The sequence below is a fragment of the Taurulus bubalis genome (genome assembly GCF_910589615.1).
Source record: "Taurulus bubalis genome assembly, chromosome: 2".
Lineage (NCBI taxonomy): Eukaryota > Metazoa > Chordata > Actinopteri > Perciformes > Cottidae > Taurulus > Taurulus bubalis.
In genome coordinates, this window is record NC_136590.1 from 45,033,395 (window position 1) to 45,059,434 (window position 26,040).

At 44.9% G+C, this 26,040-nt stretch overlaps 2 protein-coding genes across 2 annotated transcripts; both read left to right on the forward strand.

The window, feature by feature from the left end:
• Nucleotides 1–170: 170 nt before the first annotated feature.
• Nucleotides 171–10,254, forward strand: grnb (granulin b; the record flags this gene model as incomplete). Its single annotated transcript, XM_079236281.1, has 15 exons — nucleotides 171–308; nucleotides 672–812; nucleotides 1,436–1,549; nucleotides 1,717–1,858; nucleotides 2,585–2,694; nucleotides 3,233–3,353; nucleotides 3,429–3,520; nucleotides 3,729–3,867; nucleotides 4,442–4,539; nucleotides 4,618–4,851; nucleotides 5,383–5,697; nucleotides 6,578–6,841; nucleotides 7,547–7,783; nucleotides 8,517–8,774; nucleotides 9,576–10,254. 15 exons carry the CDS (start codon nucleotides 171–173, stop codon nucleotides 9,738–9,740), a joined length of 2,568 nt encoding a protein of 855 aa, XP_079092407.1. The 3' UTR covers nucleotides 9,741–10,254.
• A 4,264-nt stretch (nucleotides 10,255–14,518) lies between these two features.
• map3k14b (mitogen-activated protein kinase kinase kinase 14b) lies at nucleotides 14,519–25,327 on the forward strand (the record flags this gene model as incomplete). Its single annotated transcript, XM_079237947.1, has 14 exons — nucleotides 14,519–14,765; nucleotides 15,288–15,363; nucleotides 16,035–16,806; nucleotides 17,647–17,781; nucleotides 17,919–18,048; nucleotides 18,169–18,297; nucleotides 19,075–19,179; nucleotides 20,241–20,404; nucleotides 20,494–20,644; nucleotides 21,248–21,811; nucleotides 22,629–22,735; nucleotides 23,594–23,714; nucleotides 23,808–23,908; nucleotides 24,895–25,327. 14 exons carry the CDS (start codon nucleotides 14,519–14,521, stop codon nucleotides 25,057–25,059), a joined length of 2,967 nt encoding a protein of 988 aa, XP_079094073.1. The 3' UTR covers nucleotides 25,060–25,327.
• Nucleotides 25,328–26,040: the final 713 nt, after the last annotated feature.

The window sequence follows — 26,040 nt, forward strand, 5'->3', positions numbered from 1 at the left end:
ACAAAAAGACAGACATGAATCCTGCAGAGCTGCAGCATTTATTTAGTTATCGTCTCCTCAATGATTTAAGTGTCTCAGAAACCGACGAGACGAGACAGAGTTGTCTCTCAGTCGTTGAGGCTCTCTGTCGGTTCTCGTGTTCCCTCCTCACGGCCCGGTTCCCCCCTCAGATGTGGGTCCTGGTCCTGGTCCCGGCTCTGCTGGGTCTGAGCTCGGCGATGGTGTGTCCGGATGGAGACACGTGTGAGAGCGACAACACCTGCTGCAAGAACCCCGCGGGGGAATACGCCTGCTGCCGGCTGCCCAACGTGAGTCACGGCCTGCTGGTTGAGTTACTAGTTAGACCAGTCGACCTTTAGTTAAACCAGTAGACCTTTAGTTAGACCAGTAGACCTTTAGTTAGACCTTTAGTTAGACCTTTAGTTAGACCTTTAGTTAGACCTTTAGTTAGACCTTTAGTTAGACCTTTAGTTAGACCTTTAGTTAGACCAGTAGACCTTTAGTTAGACCAGTAGACCTTTAGGTAGACCAGTAGACCTTTAGGTAGACCAGTAGACCTTTAGGTAGACCTTTAGGTAGACCAGTAGACCTTTAGTTAGACCAGTAGACCTTTAGTTAGACCAGTAGAACTTCTTATTTTCTAAGTCCTCTTCCTCTGCTGTTCCCTGCAGGCGGAGTGCTGTTCGGACCACCTGCACTGCTGCTACGAGAGGACGGTGTGCGACCTGCTGCACGGCCGCTGTGTGAACAAGACGGTTTCTCTTCCCTGGACCAGACGCCTCGCCTCCCAGCGGGCGCCGCTGGCTGCCACGGTAACGGCGGGGGAGATGGAGGAGGACGCCTTGTTGTTGTTTTACTGTCTGGTGGTTTGTAGGACGTCTGTCGTCCTCTCAGTCTTTGAGGCACGACTATTTTAAGATTCCAGGTCAAACCACAAATTTGACGCACAATAAGCTCTTTTATTTTATATTTTTTTTTATTTTTTATTTTTTTTTTACAGCTGTAATTTGTGAACCGTTTGGTTTTCTTCATGTCTGGATCACTTTGGTTGTTACCGACATCTCGTGAATATTTTATGTCAATACTACTTTTTAGAAAAATATTAACTGAGCAAAATGGTGACGTGTTCAATGCTTATTATTATTATTATTATTATTATTATATTTTTTTTTTTTTGTTATTTGCAGATCTAAAACAACGTACTGATACATTTGCTCTTTTTAAGATGGCACAAAAACATAAAGAACATATTTAAACAATAACGTTACTTCATCCTCTTTGAAGAATGTCAACTGACTTCATGGCCATTTTGTTTCATAAGTAATGAAAGTGTATCTTTTAATATTTGCATCTCTGTAGAGAATAGAGTCCGTATAGTGCAGGTCTACCATTGACATGATGTTCTGTATATGTGTGTGTGTGTGTGGCGTTGCAGCTCCAGGAGAAGCTCAAAGCCGTCGTCTGTCCGGACCGAGAGTCCGAGTGTCCCGACGACACGACCTGCTGCCAGCTGGCCGACGGCTCCTGGGGCTGCTGCCGGTTCGCCAAGGTGACGGTCCGACTTCTATCCACCTACAACATCTATTTCTATACATTTTAAATATCTGGTAATTCAGCAGCTAAATTAGAACTATATAAAATGATTCTAATATTTTAAATGGATTTGCTTGTTTTACATTATCTTCCCCTCATGTTGTGTCCTCTCCTCTCCACTAGGCGGTGTGCTGTGAGGATAAGCGTCACTGCTGCCCAGAGGGCACGAGGTGCGACCTTGAACACTCAAAGTGTGTTTCGTCCTCTCTGGAGTCGTTCCCCATGCTGGAGAAGGAGCCGGCCAGGAGGAGGGGCAACGACTCGGGTAGGAACTAAAGGTGTTTCTTTATATGCTGATGATGCTCTACTAATAACTAAAGGTGTTTCTTTATATGCTGATGATGCTCTACTAATAACTAAAGGTGTTTCTTTATATGCTGATGATGCTTTACTAATAACTAAAGGTGTTTCTTTATATGCTGATGATGCTTTACTAATAACTAAAGGTGTTTCTTTATATGCTGATGATGCTCTACTAATAACTAAATATGTTTCTTTATATGCTGATGATGCTCTACTAATAACTAAAGGTGTTTCTTTATATGCTGATGATGCTCTACTAATAACTAAAGGTGTTTCTTTATATGCTGATGATGCTCTACTAATAACTAAATATGTTTCTTTATATGCTGATGATGCTCTACTAATAACTAAAGGTGTTTCTTTATATGCTGATGATGCTTTACTAATAACTGAATATGTTTCTTTATATGCTGATGATGCTTTGCTAATAACTAAAGATGTTTCTTTATATGATGCTTTACTAATAACTCAATGTTTCTTTATATGCTGATGATGCTCTACTAATAACTAAAGGTGTTTCTTTCTATGCTGATGATGCTTTACTAATAACTGAATATGTTTCTTTATATGCTGATGATGCTTTGCTAATAACTAAAGATGTTTCTTTATATGCTGATGATGCTCTACTAATAACTAAAGATGTTTCTTTATATGATGCTTTACTAATAACTGAAGCTTGTTCCTGCAGCTCCTCCTTTGCGCTCGGTGTCGTGTCCTGGAGGACAGAGCAGCTGCCCGGACAGTTACACCTGTTGCCTCCTGAGCAGCGGAGCGTACGGCTGCTGCCCTTACGCCCAGGTACGCACGACACGAGATATGTATGTATGTATGTATGCATGTCTTATTGATTTGTTCATCGGCATAGGTTTCGCTCACATGTCAATTTGAAGAGCTCATCTGGGAAAGTGTTTAAAGTTTACAGGATTTTCTGATGACAAAAAAGATGCGACATGATTAATCAGTTAATTGAGTAAATGTTGTTGCAAAGAGATTTTCTTTTTTGTGCCCTAGGTTACAACTTGTTAATTACTGTATAGTACAAAATAAATTGCATTTTTATTACATCCAGACAAATTATTATTCTGCTTTATTTTACTAAATCAAGTTTACTAAGTGGTTTATTGTTTGGCCCTTTAGAAACATGTGTTTGTGATGAAGCTGCAGCTTTAGTCAACATGTTGAGCTTTGAGGGCTTTGTTGGAAGGAAACAAACGTTTCTGGTGAGACTGACGCTTGTTGACCTACAGACTCCTTTTCAAAGTCCTTCGGCTTTGAGACAATGATGTAATTTCCGACTAAACCTGTACCTTGAATCATGCGTCTGACTCGTGCGCAGGCCATCTGCTGCAGCGACCATCTCCACTGTTGCCCTAGCGACACGGAGTGCGACCTGGAGCACGGCGTCTGCAAGTCCGGGGCGGCGCCGCTGAAGAGGGTCGGCGCCGCGTCCGACGACGGTAAGAACCCGGAGAGACGCGGTCTGACGGACTTGAGATCAAACCGGTGTTGATCGTGTGCTCTCGTCCCGCCAGTCGAGTGTCCCGACCAGAAGTCGTCGTGTCCCGACCAGACGACCTGCTGCAAGATGGCCGACGACACGTACGGCTGCTGCCCGATGCCCAAGGTGAGTCTCGTGTTCGGGGTTCACACCGACCGGCTCCACGGGTTGAAAAGAAGAACCGACCCGTCTGTGGATTTAAAGTCAAATAGTTTGCAACCAAGAAATTGAACTTATGACCATGAAATAAAAGACAAGTCATCAAAACAGGACGTCAGTGTCACAGTAGTGTGTGTGTGTGTGTGTGTATTTAGTCTCCCCTCTCTCCCTGCAGGCCGTCTGCTGTTCGGATCACATCCACTGCTGTCCTGAAGGCACCAGCTGTGACGTCGCCCACAGCGCCTGTGTTTCCGCCGGCGGAGAGACGGCCATGACCACCAAGCTGCACGTCGCCGTGGCGACGCCGGAGAAAGGTCAGAGCGGGACGGTCGTCTTCACCGACCAAGACCCTGTCGATCCTAAAGATTTGATTGGCATTTTAACACCAAGATTAATATATATATATATATATATATATATATATTAAAAAAAATAAAGACAACTTTAACAGATGAAATAAAAAATGTATTTAAGCAAAGAATAAAACTATTTCTACGTGAGATTTTAAGTTATTTTGCATGATAAACACAGGCAGCATTATCCTGTCCTTTTTATTTATTTTTTTTAAATGTCAAATCAATAGTGAATGATGAGCCAAAACACTCATGTGAGCAGCTGGAAGCTGAGTGTTTTATTCTGAAGGTTTCAGCGCAGAAACAGATGATGAATCCTCATAGTGTGTATTTAAAGAGGAACTCTGGATTTGGGAGTGAAGTCGCATCAAACGATTTAAACCCAAATCTGGAGGTGTGGAGTTGGAAAGAAGTGAGACCTCTGTCACTGCCGCTCCTTCTTTAATAAAACAGAAGATGCCTCTGGAATGCTACACTTTATTTATTTGTATTGAGTTTGTTTGACACTAATTCTCTCTCTCTCTCTCTCTCTCAGCCGGCGTGGTTCCCTGCGACGGCTCGGTCTCCTGCGCCGACGGGAACACATGCTGCGCGCTGCCGACCGGCGCCTGGGCCTGCTGCGCGCTGCCGCAGGTAAAGGTAGCGCCGCGCCGCCGTGTTTACCTGTCATCCAGGTGTTGTTGATGCTCAGCCGCTCGTCTCCCCCTGCAGGCCGTGTGTTGCAAGGATCACCTGCACTGCTGCCCGCACAACACCGTCTGCAACCTGGAGGCCTCCGCCTGCGACGCCGCCTCGGGCGCCGCCGCCGTGCCGTGGAGCGCCAAAGTGCCCGCCGTGCCGTCGCCGGCCGGCAACGGGAAGTGCGACGGGTCCACGTCCTGTCCCGGGAAGTCCACCTGCTGCCGGACGCAGAGCGGCGGCTGGGCCTGCTGCCCGCTGCCGCAGGTGAGCGCCGCCTGCCGGCTACGTCCTGATGAGCGACGACTCAGGAGTAGACATGAGACTCATTAACCAGTTATTGTCTTCCTGCAGTCTTGACTGTAAGGAAGCCCGGAGGGACAATTAAGAGATCTCGTTTAAACTTAAAAACATAATATGTATCCTGTTTATATTTGAGGCATTTTACTTTTTTGTTGAGCAGTAGACCTCAACTCATTAGATTAAAGCATGAAACTTAAACTCGTACCCAAACTATTCCAAAACTATTACAAAATAAATGCATTAAAAAAAAAAAGGTCAATTAAACAACGGAATTGCATATTTTGGGTCAATGAGGTTCCCAAAGATACCTTATATTTTAAACTCTCTCTCTCAATTAAAAATATATATTTTAAATATGTGCTTTGTTAACTTTTTGTGCTTCAACTAAAACAGTTTTCCATCAAATTAAAAACATAAGATATATATTTTTATTTGACAGAAGCGTGTTAGCCAGTAAATCTGCTGCAGCTTGACGTGTTCGTCTCCCTGCAACAGGCCGTGTGCTGCGACGACCACGAGCACTGCTGTCCGCACGCCACCGTCTGCAACCTGCAGGCCGAGACCTGCGACGACCCGGCGGGCTTCTGGCCTTCCGTCCGCTGGCTGGAGAAGACGCCGGCTGTGACCATGAGTGTGACCTTGGAGCCGCGGGTTGTGACGGAGGTGAAGACGGAGGTGAAGACGGAGGTGAAGACGGAGGTGAAGACGGAGGTGAAGACTGAGGTGTGTGACGAGCGGACGGCGTGTCCAGGCGGCACCACCTGCTGTAAGAAAAGCTCGGGGCAGTGGGCCTGCTGCCCCGTACCTCAGGTCAGAGGCTCCTCCTCCCCTTAGCTCCTCCTCCTTTCCTCAGGTCAGAGGCTCCTCCCCCTTTCCTCAGGTCAGAGGCTCCTCCTCCCCTTAGCTCCTCCCCCTTTCCTCAGGTCAGAGGCTCCTCCCCCTTTCCTCAGGTCAGAGGCTCCTCCCCCTTTCCTCAGGTCAGAGGCTCCTCCTCCACCCTTTAAGGCCTCGTTGAGGGAGACGTTGCTGTTAAAGTTCTGAGGGTTTGTTATCAGACTTCCTGGATGTGAAACTGTTTTTGTTCTTGGTGGAAAGATCAAAGGTAGAAGAAGCCTGAAGGAGAGGAAGTTAAATTACGCCTCCAAAGGTTCTTTTTAGTAAGAAATATCTAATCACAGAAAGATTTACGTCGTGTGAACTAACGACCTGAAACCCAATAAAACTTTCAGCTTAAGATTTCGCTGAGTTCGTCCATTATAGTTATAGAGTTTTACACATAAATGCAGCGATAAAGCGTTCTGAATGTCCTCCAGCTTTACCAGACTACATTGACAAAAAGTCATTTTTCCCCTCAGAATGAAGTCGTTGCTGGTCTACCGGTGCGTTTTGAGTTTCCTGTTTTTCTGCCGTCAGAGGCGTGACTCACGGTTCTCCTTCCTGTTTATCCTTCAGACTGAGTGGAGACTAAGGAACTCAAACTTACAGTTAAACCTGTTTATCGTGAAACAACTGAGAGACTCGTGTTTCTGAGGAACTTGACTACGTAATAACTGAATCACCACACCGTGTGGGCCTTTTTCTTTAGGACTAAAGAGCAGGAATGTTCCGGTCCTACATGACTTTCCTCCTTGACTTTTATGTCCTACCCTCTTGTGCCTGAGCATCAGTTTGTACCTCTTTCCTCCTGCAGGCCGTGTGCTGTGAGGACCGTGAGCACTGCTGCCCCGGCGGCTACGCCTGCGACGTGGCTGCCAGGTCGTGCGTCAAGTCCGGCGCCCTCAGCCGGCCCTGGATCCAGAAGCTCCCGGCCCTGCTGCGGGAGTCCGGTCGGGCCGCTCCCGGTCCGGCTCGGCCCGGCAGGAACATGTGCGACGCCCAGACCAGCTGCCCCCGAGACACCACCTGCTGCCTCATGGCCGGGACCCGCCGCTGGGGCTGCTGCCCGCTGCCGCTGGTACGTCACTGGTTATGGTTACGTCACTGGTTACGTCACTGGTTACGTCACTGGTTACGTCACTGGTTACGTCACTGGTTACGTCACTGGTTACGTCACTGGTTACGTCACTGGTTACGTCACTGGTTACGGTTACGTCACTGGTTATGTCACTGGTTATGGTTACGTCACTGGTTACGTCACTGGTTACGGTTACGTCACTGGTTACGTCACTGGTTACGGTTACGTCTACGTCACTGGTTACGTCACTGGTTACGGTTACGTCACTGGTTACGGTTACGTCACTGGTTATGGTTACGTCACTGGTTACGGTTATGTCACTGGTTGCGCCACTGGTTATAGTTGCGCCACTGGTTATAGTTGCGTCACTGGCTATAGTTGCCTCACTGGCTATAGTTGCGTCACTGGCTATAGTTGCCTCACTGGCTATAGTTGCGTCACTGGCTATAGTTGCGTCACTGGCTATAGTTGCCTCACTGGCTATAGTTGCCTCACTGGCTATAGTTGCCTCACTGGCTATAGTTGCCTCACTGGCTATAGTTGCCTCACTGGCTATAGTTGCCTCACTGGCTATAGTTGCCTCACTGGCTATAGTTGCCTCACTGGCTATAGTTGCCTCACTGGCTATAGTTGCCTCACTAGTGATGTCACGCCGGCTGCAAGCGGTTCCTTGAGGTGTGTGTGTGTGTGTGTGCTGTTCCTCAGGCGGTGTGCTGTGAGGACGGGCTCCACTGCTGCCCCGGGGGCCACGCCTGCGAGCCGCACCGCTCCGCCTGCACCCAGGGGCCCGGCGTGGTCGTGCCCTGGTTCTCCAAGCTGAGCGCCCGCAGCGAGCCGGCCGCCGTCACCGACGTCAAGTGCGACGACAAGAGCAGCTGCGCGTCGGGAACGACGTGCTGCAAGCTGCAGACGGGCGAGTGGGGCTGCTGCCCGCTGGTCAAGGTCTGTAAGGCCCGGAGGCATGGCGTTGTGTTTAATGCATTAACCATAGAAAACAACCCACTTTAGGCCCTTTCCTCGAATGTCATCCCCAAACTAAAAAGGGTGCATCTCTGCAACCACTAGGGCTGTTTGAATAATGTTGGTGTTATAATAAAAGATACACATGTGGGATTTTGTTCTATATGTTACTGGTTAAGAGTAAATGAAGATGACACAGGAAAAAATGTTACGGTTTCAAATCATAGCTCAATATGTGAACATTCTCTAACCCAAATCATACACAATATGTGAACATTCTCTCTGCAAAGGTTGACTTTAATAAAGTGAAGCAGAACAAAGTTAGAGAACATTCAGACGAGGTCTAAAAGAAAATTTGCATTTGTGACATTTAAATGTTCTCATGTACCAAACCATATATTTCACTTGTATATTACTTATGGTGTTCAATGCATCCAAATACAGCAGTTTTGGGGCTTTTTCCCCCTCATAAAACAAGCTATGATTTACAGTTTTATATAACACTCGCTCAGTCTGCCCCCGTAGGGGAGGATTGGTTTTTAAAAGGTTTTAAACGTCGTTGTCTATAAAAGCACGGAGGGGGTCGTATTTAATGTAAAAATACTTTTAGCTACTGTGACACACTTCTGTCCAGTCTCATTTATATTGTCTTAGTTTTTGTTGTCATATTAAATATTCACCTGTGCATAAAAAGCTGACGGCTCCTCGTCTGCAGGCGGTTTGCTGCGCCGACCGTGAGCACTGCTGCCCTCAGGGCTACACCTGCAACATGCAGACCGGCACCTGCGAGAAGACGGACCCCGACGCGCTGCGCCTCCCCGTCCCGCTGGTCAGAGTGGTACGGCCCGATCCCGAGGACGCCGGGGCTGGAGAGGACGTACCATGTGGCGTCACGGGGGAGTTCCGCTGCTCCAAGCGGGACACGTGCTGCCGGGTGTCGGCCTCCCAGTGGGCGTGCTGCCCCGCCGCGCAGGTACGCATGAGTCACGGAGCGGGTTCCATCGGGTCACGTGATCCACAGGATTTACTATTTTTATTAAACATGGAACCTTTAAATATTCCTCTTGGGCATTGTGTAAATGTATTATTAATCAATAGAATTTAGTGTGTGATGATCAGCTTTGAAGTTATTAATTATGTCCAGTAATTTAATTCTTGATCTGTTTTATTTTGACTTTTGAATATTTTAAGACATTTAGTTCAGGTATGAATGTGGATAAATAAAAAACTAAGCTATTCTAGCTTTTGTTTAAAAATATGAATTATGAAACTTTATCTTCATTATGAAACTTTTTGAGTCAATTTTTTTTTTTTTTTTGCAGTAATCAGATTTCCAGTAATTATATGTAAATAAATTGGGATTTTAGAAATCTGAGTTTTATCAAACAAGATTTCTCTTGATCGCTTCTTTCTTGCATTTATAAAAAAAAAAGCTTTAATTTTCAAAATTTCACAATGTGTTTTTATCCAACAAGATATTCTGCTTCAATCCATATTTGTGGGCGTTTAGCCTTTTCAAAATTAAAGTTCTTAATTATAGTTGATGAAGAAAAAATGTTGTCGTCTACTTTTCTAAAATTAGGTTTAAATTCTGTCATTTAAACTAATGTCTTATAACATAATTGTAGTGCTTTTATCTATGGGTTTGATTCATAATTTCTGAGTTAATAACCTTTATTTAATTTATTAAAACTGCTACAGGCAACTATGCCTTTAAAAAATTCTGGTTATTGCCCTTTTATTAATACATTAATCCCTCCGTCTCGTCTGCCAGGCGGTCTGCTGCCCCGACTCCAAGCACTGCTGCCCCGCCGGACACTCATGTGACCCGGCGGCTGGCGGCTGCTCCCAGAGCTCCCAGAGCTCCCAGAGCTCCCAGCTGACCTGGGACGCTCTGCTTGGGGGCCGGAGGAGAGACTTTGTCCCCCGCGGGCTCTAAGTCCCACAGGGAGGAGCAGTGATGGGCGGCCATCTTTGATCCGTAACGTCCCCGTTGTCATGGACGGCACTTCCTGTTCCACGCGTCCTTCGTGGAGGTGTGTTTTTATTTTGGGTGCTGGCTGATGAAGAGGAGGAGACTTGGTCGCAGTGAAGACTTTATGAAGAAGAAGAAGAAGCACTTTGATCAGGTGACATCACCGACGCTTGTCTGTAGTTCATGTGTAGCATGGCAAGCAGCAGAATCATCATCACTCGTAGATGATGAAGATGATGAGCAACTTTTGATTTTCAGCTAATTCTGTGTGAAGAAAACCTTCATAAATGGGTCATGCATATAAATATGTTTCTGTAGTTGTTTCAAACACCTAGAAAGGCATTTACATAAATGAACCGTATTTAGTGGTTTCATTGGGTTCTAACTGCACGATGCAGAAGAGTTGGTGGGGATGAGCCTCGGGGATCTTTAACAAGCTTGTTGTTGTTCAAGGTGAATAAAGTTATATCTATTATTATTTTGCCTGTCTGTCGTTTGTTGCTTGGTGCCGTCTGCAGAACGAGGCCTCGAGGTCTTCATGGTGTCGGTTTGAATGTGAGGTCATGCAGTGAGGTCATGCAGTGAGGTCATGCATGCAGTGAGGTCATGCATGCAGTGAGGTCATGCATGCAGTGAGGTCATGCAGTGAGGTCATGCAGTGAGGTCATCCTTGAAGTGTCATCAGCTGCAGGATGCGCCTCACACTTCCTCTGTTATGAAGACCAGAGTGAAAACAAGACTGGCGGGTGGAGACGTCACTGCAGTGGGTTTATTGGAGCCGCTGCCCTCTGGTGGTCAGAAGCCAACATGGCGGCTCTTCTGCTTGGTGCTTTAAACGAGGTCAGACTTCCTGTTAAAGCTCCACACATTGATTTTTGATTTAAAGCAATTAATGAATGTGATTCATGTCGGTTTTAAGTATTTTATAAAAATGGAAATGGTACTCAACGTTCTTTTTCAAATAAACAAACGCTACTAATTATCAGATAAAAATAACATTAACGGACTTCTGGGATTCTATATGTAATTAAGCCTGGCACCTTATTTACATGAACACAAATTAAACATGTTACCTTTGGGGGGAAAAAAAAATCTATATGTCTATATGATCCATCACTTCCGCTCGGTGAGGAATAAAGATTATTGATTTAACGCTGGCATCGGAACCAGGAAACCGGTATCGGGACTGAGTCACCTGGGAGGGAGGCTAGCGTAGCTTAGCATGACGACTGGGAGCAGTGGAAACGGCTAGCCTGGCTAACAAAACCCAAAGTGTGTTTCAATTCTTGCAAAAACAGAAATGTAAAGACGAACGTGAGCTATCCTGCTTCCAGTCTTTATGCTAAGCTAAGCGGCGTCTGGTGTCCCCCATGGAACCTTATAAGTACGCTATACGTTTATTTTGTTGCCTCCTATTTGAATTGTGCCATGAATTACAGATATGTTTGTCTCTTAAGTAATTCTGCACGTTAATATGGCACAATTCAAACGGGTAAAAAGGAATAATATATATTTTATATACTTTTGATTGAAGGAGGGACACTGGAAGGGGCGGGACTTAACATCTCTATAGCATCATATTTAATAAACAGACTTTGATCTTTTATGACCACAAAATATAGCCAACTATTCCACTGAACAGTGGATGAGAGGAATATATATCGTATATATTTATATAAATCTGTTTCCACTTCTATGTTTAGCGGCTCTGACCTGCAACAGAAGAGCGACAAAAACCCTTTGACTTCCTTTGAGCTTCTTTATTGGTCCGTCAGCTGATCCCATTCATGTTGCCAGGGAGAGAGAGAGAGAGACACACACATACACACACACACACACATATACACGCATGCACACACACCTCTCCCTCCTCTGGCATTTTGTTAATTCCCACAGGAATGTATAGATCCCACTCGTCTCTGACAGCAGATGTTAATATTGTTCTTTAAGAGTACTACACTGGTAAAATATACTCGTTATTCAAACTCTAGAAAACTAAATCTTTATTTCTTCACAATATTCACTTGTGGAGGTTTTTAGTGTTTAAAAACTAATCTGATGATATTGCTGGTGAAAAATAAATATGCTTTTTAACATATTTATCATGTATTATTACGTTGTATATTTTAGTTTACTTGTTTCACTAAATTGACGTTTTCTGTATTGATATTTTATTTTTAATGTTTTAGTACATTTCAAATATTTGTCTTTCCATGAACATTATTAAAATAATTGCCAGTCAGTCAGCTCGTAAATGTAAACGTATCATTTCAGCTGAACTTTTATAAACAGTTGGGTTGTCTATTTTATTAATTTTCATCATTTATTATCAAACATTAAAGTGCTAGCAATGCAACACGTGTGATATATATATATATATATATATATATATATATATATATAAAAATATACAATAATGTTAATAATACAAATAAAAAGAGAAAACAGAAAAGTTAAACTCAAAACCTCATATTTCATGTAATTTGTGAGCAAATATTTTAGTATTCAACTCTAAATAGTAAATGTAATATAGTAGAAGTAGAAAGTTACATGAAAAGGAGCGTACTAGTAACTCAAATTCTTCTACCTGAGTAAATGTATTTAGTTACACTCCAACAGTACAAATGAAAGAAAACTAAAAGAGCAAGCGTCCCATCCAGTGAGGAGGGGGCGTGGCCACAGACGGGGCGTGGCCATGCGTGGGGGCGTGGTTACCGAGGTGTAAGAGCTCATAACTCACACATGGTCGACCAATCAGCAGAGGCTGCGGGGGGCAGAGAGCCGGTCGGTCGACACACAGGACAGTAACACACAGGACGGACAGGGGAAGACAGTCAGGACCCTCGTCTTCGTCTTCCTCCTCTTCCTCCTCTCACCTGAACCAGGAGCCACAGGAGTCTCTTCTCTGAGGTAAATGTGACTTTGAGGATCCTCCGGTCTGACTCGTGTGCACTCGGAGGGTTCGGGTCGACGGGGTCGAGGGGTTCGGGTCACAGCCCAGGAAGTGCAGTGAGTGGTGCATCATGGGAGGAGGCTGTAATTGGATGGGATCAATGATCTTGTATGATCTGGATAGTGTCACCATACGAGTTAAAATGTGTATAATAGTGATCATCAATCACATTGTTGTCTCCAAACGCTCTTGTTCGGTTCATTTGTAATTAAAAGTATTTCATAAGTATTTTAGTTCGACATAACTCTTATTGGATTTATCTTTTTCTATTTATCTTTATTTATTTGCTTGTCTGCTGCAGCAACAGGAATCATTAAAGGTTCATCTTTATCTTTCCTTTTGTATGTTTATCTTATGTTTAATAACTTAAACTTCATATACTTTCTTTAATTTTGTATTATTTCATGTTATCGATATCTGGTCTTACTCGTTAAAGTCTAATATCTTGAGTTACTTTACGGGGAGACTGTCCACAACTCGGGTGTTTTATTTGACCTTTTCCGCCACATGTTATTCTTTAAAAACTTTATTTAAAAAGTCATAGTTTTGGGTCACAGTGTCGACATCCTCCGGTCTCCTCCCGGCTGCAGCATGAGGGCTTCAGGGCCGCCGCTGTGCGTGGGACGCGTGTGTTTTGATCCCCTCCAGGTATTCGCTGTCAACATGGCGAGCGTTTGAGGGAGAGCGACTCCGACAGCTGGTGGAAGGAACGCCCCGCGTGCCCGAGCGCCCCGCTATTTATACCCTCTGCTGGTGTCCGTTCATTCACACCCGGCCTCCGCAAAGGCCAATTACAAATCTGCTGCTTCTGCGTTTCCATTGGTGGAGAGGAGCCGCTAATATTATCAAAATGACACTTAACACCTACGGACAGGCAGGGCTCAAGTATCGCCATAGTGACAATGACATAAACAAATGAAACACAACATACCGCCACAATATCGCTGCGGTAGAGACCTGTCAATCACCTTGTAGCCCCGCCCCTAAATCATCCCCTGTTTTATGGTCTGTTTGATCATTTCATAAATTATTATTAATACATGCTGTATTGAAGAAGACTTGAATCTAGAGATTGAGACAAACTCATGTTTACAATGTTTATATAGACTTCTATACAACCAGATGAGTCGCCCCCTGGTGGTCAGGAGAGAGAATGCAGCTTTAACACATGAAGCATAGACTTCTATACAACCAGAGGAGTCGCCCCCTGGTGGTCAGGAGAGAGAATGCAGCTTTAACACATGAAGCATATACTTCTATACAACCAGAGGAGTCGCCACCTGGTGGTCAGGAGAGAGAATGCAGCTTTAACACATGAAGCATAGACTTCTATACAACCAGAAGAGTTGCCCCCTGGTGGTCAGGAGAGATAATGCAGCTTTAACACATGAAGGATAGACTTCTATACAACCAGAGGAGTCAGTAGAGCCAATGCAGCTTTAACATATGACACATTGACTTCTATACAACCAGAGGAGTTGCCCCCTGGTGGTCAGGAGAGAGAATGCAGCTTTAAGACATTTAGCATATACTTCTATACAACCAGAGCAGTCAGTAGAGCAAATGCAGCTTTAGCACATGACACAGTGACTTCTATACAACCAGAGGAGTCGCCCCCTGGTGGTCAGTAGAGACAATGCAGCTTTAACATGTGACACATTGACTTCTATACAACCAGAGGAGTTGCCCCCTGGTGGTCAGTAGAGACAATGCAGCTTTAACACATGAAGTGAACACAGTTTGTGCGTCCTGATGTTCTTTCTCTCTCCTCCAGCTCTCGGGCGTAGAGATGGCCATACCGCGGATGTTCGACTCCAACACCCCGTTCGTCATCGTGACCGGAGGATCCGAACTCTCTTTTCTCGGCAAAGAGGACAGCGGCCCGGGCCGCGAGGAGGAGAAGGACTCGCTGGTCCAGGCCATCGGCCCTCATCTGAGTCGGGTGATGCAGCGCGGCACGGCCAATCACGCGGTCGCAGAGGGGCGGGACGAAGCCGAGGAGAACCAATGTGTCTCCATCGTGGCTCAGGCGGAGAGTACGTGGATCAATGAATGTTGTATGGCCTCAATGAGTCGGTGATTTATGATTGGAGATATTTATAATAAGTATGTATGCAGGAGATATTTGAGTAAAAACTTCGACGTCTTCTCGACTGGATGTATTTCTACTTTTAGCATGAGATGCTAACGCTCACATGTGTACCTTGAGTGCACTGAAACAAACACCAAAGTCAGTGAAAGTGGGCATGAAGAGATGCTATTGAGGTGCATTATGGGACATGTAGGATGCAGGGTTTTTAAAGCCTAACTTATGCCACTGCAGAGGCTATAAGTCAGGATATTTCAACCTCAAGTTTGGTTTCTTTTTTTGTCGTAAATATGAGAATTTAACTTGAATCTCTGCTGTTAAAGGAGTATTTCAACATTTTGAGAAATATGCTTATTTGCCTTCTAGTGGAGAGTTGGATGCGTACTTCCTCTTCAACCCTCTTTGTGGTATTTGACTGAATGTATTTTTCCATCCCAGTGTCTTAAAGCTAAACATGCCTCTGTTCCAGGAGAAGACTTTCAGGAGTTCAGCCCCACCAACACACAGAGCCCTTACTCCAGAGCTCAGCTGCTGAAGAAGCACAGGTACCTCACGATCTACCATCAGCTTGTCTCAAGAGAAATACTACACCTAGAACACAAACATTTTGAAACGTATGTAGAATTTGAAATATATCAAAAATATATAAGATATATCAAAATAATCTGACCCTGATGAAGCATATACTTCTATACAACCAGAGGTGTCTCCCCCTAGTGGTCAGTAGAGAGAATGCAGCTTTACCACATGAAGAATAGACTTCTATACAACCAGAGGAGTCGCCCCCTAGTGGTCAGTAGAGAGAATGCAGCTTTAAAATATGAAGAATAGACTTCTATACAACCAGATGTGTCACCCCTAGTGGTCAGTAGAGAGAATGCAGCCTTACCACATGAAGAATAGACTTCTATACAACCACATGTGTCACCCCTTGTGGTCAGTATAGAGAATGCAGCTTTAAAACATGAAGCGTCGGCTTCACTTGGCAGGTTGCCACCTGATTAGTGTGACGACTCGTATGGACTCTAGTTAACTTCACTTCCTTTTGTATTTTGTATTTAATTACCCCCATGCTTCCGAGTTTGTTTTGATTCCTGCCATTGTTTAGTTTCCCCAACAGTTTTATTTGTCACCTGTATTCTATCACCCCATCAGACCTCCCTTTTAACCACCATCGTTCGTACCCTGAACCGGTTCTATGTCGTCTAACTTGCAGGTCCCTCCTGATTGACTCGGAGGAGGAGGACTTCGATGCGGCGGCCAAACTCCCGCTCCACCACCTCCAGAGGAAACAACGCAGGAAGACCGGAAGATGGAGCCAAGGGGACGGGGAGCGACCTCCAACCATCCAGGGTCTGTGGGTGCAGGAGCTCGATTGGCTGAAGCCGGCTGAGATCATCCCGCCTCCTCCTCAGTTTACTGACCGTAGTCAACGAGACTCCTGCGTACGCGAAGACGTCCGTGTCACAGGAGCGGAGGACGCGTCACCATCAGCGGACTGTTACAGATCAGTGCCTACGAACGACAGAGGAGGCTCAGACTCCGATTGCAGCCTGATTCAGGACTCTGGGTCTGTTTACACTCACGAAAGCGAGTCGGACTCGTCCTGCGCCGCAGAGGAAGGCATACAAGCGCCGGACGGCTTTGGAGTCGGAGCCAGAATGTCAAATTTAGCCTTTGACCTGATGCAGGTGTCTGGTTTTACCTCCTCCTCTCACGCAGAGTGGGATTCAGACTCAACAGGGTGTTTGCAAAGCCCGCTGGGAGCTTCAGACTCCAACTCCGCCCACAGCCCTGTGAATGCGTCCCAGTGTGCATTCGGTGTGGATGACACGAGTGATATCGACACGGTTTTGGGCGGCCTGAGAGGCCGAGTGACGCGGCTGCCCAAGCTCTTCGTTTCACCTTTCTTTAGAGATTTGATCAAACAGACTCCGGACGACTGGGAGAGTAGCACGCCTGTCAATGAAGGACTCGTATTTCATCATGTGAGACACCTACATCCACTTTAGTAGCACTGTATGATGGTAATATGACTTAATCCCAATATAATCTACGAACACCAAACACTGTAAAAGTTTCAACCATGCAATTACATCAACATCACAATCAAAAAAACGTTTTGAAAGTTTAGAAATCACACTTCTATGGAGGTCTTTGGGGACCTTTTAGTCCTTAATATGGAGCAAGCCCATACCACCTCACATGTACTACCATGTGGTAGACCAAAGTAGAGCTGTATTCACTGAGGAACGTTCCATGTGAACATAATCCAACCAGATTACGTTTGTCAGCCCAACATATTTGGGAAAAACATTCAGAAAAAGGTATTTTCGAGGAGACAGGGTCACATAGGGAGTTTTTTAGATTTTACTCACTTTTAGCTCTGTTTTTGGTCTCCACCACCTCCTGAGGGAAACATCTGTCTCTTTAGCTGCTAAATGCTCCACTGTGTTCACAAGCTAGTCTCTAACTGAGTCTGTCAGCTGTTTGCTGCTGAGAAACAAAACAGGTATTTAGGCCGTAAAACCACAACCACGCTCTCAAATATGCTAATATGCTTCATAGTTTTAAAAGAAACTGAGTCAAGTCTCTGGATTTGTCTCCATGAACAACCTCTTTCACATTACATCATATGATGGTATACATTTGTGATTATAGCGGCTTTAATTTAAGTAAAAGTATGTCAACATTGTACTTAAAACAGGTATTTGTCCCTTGACGACAAACAGGAAACACCTGTTATGGTGTGGTGCAATGCTTTGTGGTCGTGTGTTGATTCACCCTCTTGTCATTTACACATCTTTTCCGTTTGCTTTCATCTTCAGCAACTTCAGCCCAGCGGCGGTCAGTACCGGGAGGGAGAGGAGTACTGCGTCCTCCACCACATACAGAACGGCTCGTACGGCGACGTCTTCTGTGTCCGGGACAAAAGGACCGGATTCAAATGTGCTGCCAAGAGGGTAAGCCAAGAAAGAGTGAGTCATTTATTGAAAAAGAAAGTCCAGATGTGCACCACCCAAAGTCTCCTGCTGCTCAACGCCCGACATGGTGATTGAGTTACAAGTGACTGAAGCACATTGTTGTCCGCTGACCTCAGATCCCGCTGAGTCACTTCAGCAGCGAGGAGGTGAGCACGTGGAGCGCTCTCAACTCCGCTCGGGTCGTGGAGCTCTTTGGGGCTGTGAGGGACGGCCTCAACGTGGTGCTCTTCATGGACTTGAAGCCGGGTAAACTCAACAATGAACCGCACAGATCACTGCACGTCGTGGACAGTACAATCGCCCACTTTCAGAACAAATGGATTGCAGTTCAAAAGTGAAAGAATTGTCCAAAAACTTGTTCTGCAGCATGTTTGGCCCAGCTTCTGAAGGAGATGAACTCCCTTCCTGAGGATTTGGCCCTGCACTACCTCCATCAGTCACTGGGGGCACTAGAACACCTGCACCACAGAAATATCCTCCACCTGGATGTCAAAGGTATGTTCTTGATACTTTGGATATATATTTTTAAAAGAGAAATTTCTGAGGTACTTGTATTTGAGTACTTTAATTGTATGTTACTCAATACTTGTAGTGTGCTAATCGAGGGTCCTTTCCAACCCTTTCCAATCAAGGGGTCCTTTCCAACCCTTTCCAATCAAGGGGTCCTTTCCAACCCTTTCCAATCAAGGGGTCCTTTCCAACCCTTTCCAATCAAGGGGTCCTTTCCAACCCTTTCCAATCGAGGGTCCTGTCCAACCCTTTCCAATCGAGGGGTCCTTTCCAACCCTTTCCAATCGAGGGGTTCAACAACAGGGTTTTACACATCTTGTGCCGCTGTGATATTCTCTACTTTTAAGGCCTTTTACTTGTAGTGTGGTACGTTTACTTTCAAAGGATCGGAAAACTTCTTCAATTGCTTGTTTCTGTGTCCATGCACTTTTTAAAGAGCTTCTTCATTGTCGATATACATACACTTGGATTCAGCTTGTTTAGTTTGATGTATTAATATATTATCAGCCGTGGTGGAAGGAGGGGGTCAAGTAAAGCTGCTGGTTCCACTTCCCCAGTGTCGATACCTAATCCTGAACTGACACCCCTGAACCCTCAGTAATCCCAGTTGAGAGGATTAAAGAGGAAGGGGCTTGTGCAAATCAAATGTCCTTGAAGAAGACGATGTTCCTTTATCCCTGATTTCTCACTTGACTGTTTCACGACAAGCGACCGATGAAAACAAGCCGTCCCACTAAATCCGACGTGTTGATTTTATTCCAGTTGACAACGTGCTGCTGTCGGCAGACTGCAGAGACACCTTCCTCTGTGACTTCGGTCTCTCGGAGACTTTAGATGACGATGGATGGAGCGCCAACGCATTCAGGGGTGAGTAAAGTCTAACGAGTCAGCGATAAACGTCACATTAGATATTGATGTGTATTGATCACACTACTGGGCTTGGTTACATTAATTAACTTGAAAGGTCCAGTGTGGAGGATTTAGTGGCATCTAGCGTGTCCTCTGCTCAATCCTTCCTTTGTAAGTGTGTAGGATGACTTCAGGTAACCCAAACACATTAAAGGCTTCGTCTAGATGCAGTGTTTGGTGTGTCGTTCTGGGCTGTAGAAATATAGAGCTCCATGTAGATATAAGGAGCTCTTTCAAAGCTAACGAAAACAAAAAGAGGTGATAAAACACTAATGAAAACATAGATATGAATATGATATTCTATGTCTGCTAATAGATCCCCGCCCCCTGAAATGCTGCACACTGGCCCTTTAAGTAATTAAAAAAGAAGACAAAGAGCTATTCACACTGTTTTATAAATTTAGCTTTGATCAGATTTCACTAATATAAATGTTTACTAAGAGATATATAACAGAAAGTTAGAAATAAACATTGACAGAACACATATTAAAAATTACTTGCACATATAGAGTGCAATAATGTTATTTATACAGCAATATCAACCTAAAGTTTGCTAATCAGTGTTAGCCACCGTAAACTACCGTAAGCTATTGGTCATACCAGACCAAGTGAGGGTGGAAAACCACTGAGTGTATTGAACAAAATAAACTGAATTGAAGTGAACTGAACTGTTAGGTTTCTTTTGATTTTATGTATTTTTTGTCAAAGAAAGAATGTATTTCTTTTCTTTACAAAAGTTAAATAGACTTGCTTAAGTCATCAACTCCAAATCAACCCAAGGATAATGAGAGGGCTAAAGATTGGAGGCTTTCAAGAGATATTTTACAATAGTTTATCTGAACTGAATATATATATATATATATATATATATATATATATATATATATATATATATATATATATATATATATACAGCCTCAGAAAGATGTATATGCCACGCAGCGTTTATACAAACAACAGCAGCATTATCACCAAGATGTGAATGAGTGATGACCTCGGTGTTTGGTTTGTCGACGCAGGAGCCGCCCTCCCCGGCACCGAGACCCACATGGCCCCCGAGGTGGCTCGAGGGGACCGGCCGTGTGCCAAGGCGGACGTGTGGAGCAGCTGCTGCATGCTGCTGCACATGCTCAACGGATGCCACCCGTGGATACGCTGCTACTCCCATCCACTGTGCGTCCAGGTGAGAGTCTTCTTCCCCTTTTAACGGAAGCGTGAGATGTGCACCGAGCTTTTTCTCACGTTTTGCCGCCATGTGTGTGCGTTCGTCAGATCGTCAACGAGCCTCCTCCTCTGTGGGAGGTGCCGTCCAACTGCAACAACTTCACGGCCAAAGTGTTCAGGGCCGGACTCCAGAAGGACCCGGACAGACGGGCGCGGGCGAAGGAGCTCCGGATGAAGACGACGAAGGCCCTCAGAGCAGGTCGGTCGATGTGTTACATGTTCAAGAATCATCTGTGATGTAATTTGTTTATTCTTTTTCACCGTTTTCCTTGAATTGTGAAAATCGGGCAAGCAGTTTTTTGCGTAATCCTGCAGACGAGCAGAAAAACAAACCGTACCATCAAAATATAAACCTCTTAGTGTGGGTATGAATATCAAGCAAAATGCTTTACGTACCAACAATATTCATGGTATTATATGGAATATTATGGAATATCAAGGTGCCTGGTCATGCAAAGCTGAAAAGGTCAGCAGTACAATTGTAAATCCTATATTTGACGTGAGCCACATTTAGGTGAAGCATACTGAGGTCTGTGGGTTGGTGTGGAAGGTATATCTGGGTGTCTTCAACCGAAAAAAATAAAGAAGACACGATAACAGTAAATAAAAGGGTGTAAGGAAAGTAAAATAGGACCCAGGATTGTGCCTTGAGGCACTCCAAAACTGTTTTTTATGACGCAATTGTCAATATAATCTCTTTTTAAGTATGAAAACAGTGCAACAACCAAACGTTCTCCATCTCATTCCTTTATGTTGTCGCCACATTATCTGCATCACTGAGGTCTATACGTTTGCTCCACAGTCGGAGGTCTGAGCCCTTGGTCCGTGAAAAGTGCCCGTGAGAAGCTGCAGAATGACGAGCGCCAGAATGAGGACACGCCCCGCTCTTTGTCGCCCGGGATCAAGCCAACGAAACCATCGACCACGATGTACTGGGTGAGCCCCTGGAGGACGACGGCGGTGGACGAGGACAGCGCCGGCTGGAGGGACGGAGACTCGGACCGAGACTCTGAGGCGGAGACGGACTCCCTCATCGGGGAGTGGGAGTCCCGGCCTAAACCTCTGCAGGACGATTACTCTGCCAACGGAGAGGACTGGGACACCGGCTCCGACTCAGAGGAGGATATTTACATGGCAGAGGAGGAGCATGGTCAGGGAAAGTGGCTGAAGAGTGACAGGGACTATGAGGGGGACTGGGAAGAGGAAGGAGAGGAAGAAGAGGAGGAGGAGGAGGAAGAGTGGGACTCGTCCGTGTCTACAGAGTATCTCCGGGCCCTCCGAGGCATTTTCCCTCTGCTGCAAAAAGGCCAACAGACAAATGACGGTTCATGGGGATCCGAGCCAGAGCTGGAAAACCTCCGAGAGGGTGAGCCGGACCGACTCTTCCAGAATCACTTTGTCTCACGCAACAACGCTTTATTAGGATGCTGCGTCTTCCAGTGATTACAGAGCTGCTTCAGGCTCAGTCTTGAAGGGGAACTCGATTTAAATCTATAATGAATCAAAAGTGGTGGGTCTGTAGAGTCTTCAGAATGTGTGTAATGTACCTAAACTTCTCTTTCAAGGACGTTTTCTCTCATGAGTTTGTTCTCAGACTCTGGTCCAGAAATCTCACTTCAGCAGCTCTTGCATCACCAAACTTTACTCTTTCATTCCTACATATATTCTGAGGGTTTATGCAGAGGGGTTTGTAGCATTCAGAGCCTCATTTATACACATTTATTAATAAAAACATGGAGAAAATATATGTATTTTCATGGCTCACAGCGGGGAAATTGACAGGATTTACAGCAGCTATAGTGCAAACAAGAGAAACAAAATAAAAAAGTATTATAAATAAGCAATAAAACAAACAAATACCACCATAACTGAAATATTATATAAAGAGACAGAATAACAATTATAGCCATTATTGCACAGTGTTTTTCTACTGCACAGGTTTTAAGTGTTTTGGGGTCAGAGCTGATGCAAAGAGATATCCAAAATTCCCTCTTTTGACTTTAATACAGAAACAAAAACAATCCTTTTGAACCTGACTTCATCCAATGTTCAGATTTCGGTTCGGGAAATCGATGCTTCAATGTCAGTGATCATGGTGAAGTTTCTCACTGAATCCTTTCAGCCTTTATGGGATGGAAAGCATGTCTCTGGTCCTGAACTGCTGCTGTGTTGTCGCTCACTAGAGGCGGCCATCGGCACCGCGGTCCAGACCCCGTCCCCCGAACCCCGGGACGACCCGCCGTCCTGCTTCAGCTGCTCGGACTCGTCCCAGATGGACGCCTCAGAGAAGGTGTGTGTGTGTGTGTGTGTGTGTGTGTGTGTGTGTGTGTGTGTGTGTGTGTGTGTGTCTGTGTGTCTGTGTGTACACAGTGTTGGGGTAGTTACTCAGAAAAAGTAACTAGTTACACGTTACTAGTTACTTCTGAAAATTGTAACTAGATTACTTTACTAGTTACTGCATTTGAAAAGTAACTTCACTACTAGTCACTTTACTTTCCATTTTTTTAAGCAAATGTCCAAATTAACTGCAAAGATACATTTTAAATAATAATTTATTATTAATTCATATAATTTCCAATAATATTAATCGCGCGAGTCACACGACACTTCCTGCATGAACAATCTACCGTAAACGTCGGTTTACGAGCCGCTACTACCTTCGGTCAGAGTCCCCGTTAGCTCCCCGCTGTAGCCGGCTGGGGCTCCTGCTAGCGCTCCCCGCTAACTCGCTAGCTCTCCGTGAACTTACGCTAGCTCCCCGAAAACCACCGAAAACCACCGAAGGTAGCGGGACCAGGCTCGACACCCGACTTGGGCAGAGGGGTCGCGGGCAGTAGCAGCAGCAGCGCTAGCTAGCAGCTTGTTGCTACTGTTCATGCAGGAAGTGTCGTGTGACTCGCGCGCCACTAAAAGAGAACTTTTCGGACTGGTAAAAATGTCTTGAGTAACGCAGGAACGCGCCTTACTGAGGTCTAGTAAAGTAGTGTAGTTACCAATATGTTGAGTGTAATGCGTTACTTTACTTCGTTACCTATAATAGTAATATCGTTGCTGTAATCCGTTACTTTGTAACTCGTTACCCCCAACACTGGTTGTACACAATCTAAACCCTGTAAAAACTAAACGTTCCCTGCGTATTCTCCCTCAGGAGTCCGGCCACTCGTCCGATGACCTGAGCTCTGGCGTCTTCTCCTCCAGCAACAGTCATGCAGACGGACACTTGGAGTGGTCGGCCTCGGCCAATCAGAGCGCCTCGTACTGCTTCGAAGGTGAGACGGCCGGACTGTAGCGCTCAGGTACACGCCGCTCGACGTCTGGTGTTTTTTTTTAATTTATTGTTATTCACTGCTCTGACGCTCCAGGTGTGGACATCTGGATTGAGAACGTCCGCGGCGAGTGTCTGAGGATCCGTGAACGTCGGCAGGTCAAAGTGGGACACGTTGCCATCGGGATTAGCGATCAGGTAAGAGACACATGGATGGTTTGGTATCCAGCTAAAGCCCGAAGATTATTGTTCTGTTTAATAAAGATTATCTTGTATGATGTTAGTAGAGATTGTCTTTTGTCTAAATCCCACTAAATTAAAAAGTATTGAATGTAGTTTCCTCAAAAAAGCTCTTACAAGGAGCAGATTGTAGCATTTCGAGGAAACTATTAGCAGAAATGTAATATAATATATTTATAACTATGTTTTCATTAGTGTGTAATCACCTAAAACTAAAAATCGTGGTGTTTCTGTTAGCTTAGCACGAGTCCTTCATATCTACATAGAGAGGGGAAACCTCTCTACGTATGCTTCATGTCTTAAAGCTGCATTCTCTCTACTGACCATCAGCGGGTGACTCCTCTGGTTGTATAGAAGTCTATGCTTCATGTGTTAAAGCTGCATTCTTTCTCCTGACCACCAGGGGGTGACTCCTCTGGTTGTATAGAAGTATATGCTTCATGTGTTAAAGCTGCATTATCTCTATGACCACCAGGGGGCGACTCCTCTGGTTGTATAGAAGTCTATGCTTCATGTATTAAAGCTGCATTCTCTCTCCTGGCCACCAGGGGGCGACTCCTCTGGTTGTATAGAAGTCTATGCTTCATGTGTTGAAGCTGCATTCTCTCTATGACCACCAGGAGGCGACTACTCTGGTTGTATAGAAGTCTATGCTTCATGTGTTAAAGCTGCATTATCTCTATGACCACCAGGGGGCGACTACTCTGGTTGTATAGAAACTAATGCTTCATGTATTAAAGCTGCATTATCTCTCCTGACCACCAGGGGGCGACTCCTCTGGTTGTATAGAAGTCTATATAAATGACTCTACTTCTCTCTTGATTTATTCCCTCAGTAAACATTGTAAACATGAGTTCATGTCTCAATCTCTAGTTTCAAGTCTTAAACTTGGCCGTTTTCAACACTTTCCCGTTTGAAACCAACACCTGGTCTCTCGTCGGCAGGTCTCGGGCGAAGCCTTCACGCTGGAGACTCTGGACCGGAAGACGGTGTCCTTTGAGCAGGAGGTCCGAGAGTCCTGTCTGTGGCTGCGCTGCGTTCCCGCTCCGGACAGGTGTCAGCGCTGGAGGTGGAGAGTCACCGACGGCAAGCTGGAACTTCGAGAATAAGGAAAATGAAAACTATTCTCTGCGCAGATAAAATGGCCGACACCGTCGCTTTAAAAACGTGTGTTTGAGCACCAGCATCATGACGTAAACACAGAGTCCACCTGGGTCCCTGGTCCTGGACCCCGGTGGATCCGGGTCTCTGTGAAGACCTGGGCTCAACGGTCACCGACCTCCCGCTGCCTACATACACCCAGGAGCATGCTGGGTTGTGGAGTAGCCTCGGGTCTTAGCTGGGTTAGCTTAGCTTCCATCTCAACTCTCCCCCGGGGACAGTTTGTATGTTTATTTAAGTATATATAAATCATTTGAATTATTATTTATATAAATAATAATTCATGTATACATTATTATTTATATAAATATATATAATAATTGTATACATTTTAAAATATGATTTATATTCAAATAAATAATGTTTATTATTTATAATTATACAGTAGTACAGCTGGTGCTTTTTGGTAGGAATTTGTGATTTAATCAGTGCCATGTGATTTTAAAGCTGTTTTTCTCTTTGTAAAGGTGTTTTTTCTGTGTTTTTATTTGATCTGTTACTTTCAGAACGCCTTTTTGTTTCCTCTGTAATCTGGAATGTGTGTCATGTTTCTCGGTGCCCTTTTCAAAAGGCCGTTCAGAGGGAAGCTGCTTAAAACCAACGAATAACTGTAATGATACACAAGCCCTCGAGACTTTAATACTTGAACGTTACTGACATTTTATATCTTAATAAAAAAAACTAAAGAAAACTCTGAGGTTTGTTTTTAGTCGTTGACCTTCTTCTTTCATGGAGCTGATGAAAATGCCTCTCGACCTCCAGAAGCGTTTACAACATAATAAAGACAGCAGCACAAAGGACGCCCATGTGATCATCACATGGGGAACCGCCTTCACACGGGATCAGGTCACATGACTCAGACTCACAGCTTTCACACATTTCAGATAAATTCTCATTTTGTCAGCACTTGTGGTGGATTTTCATTGATA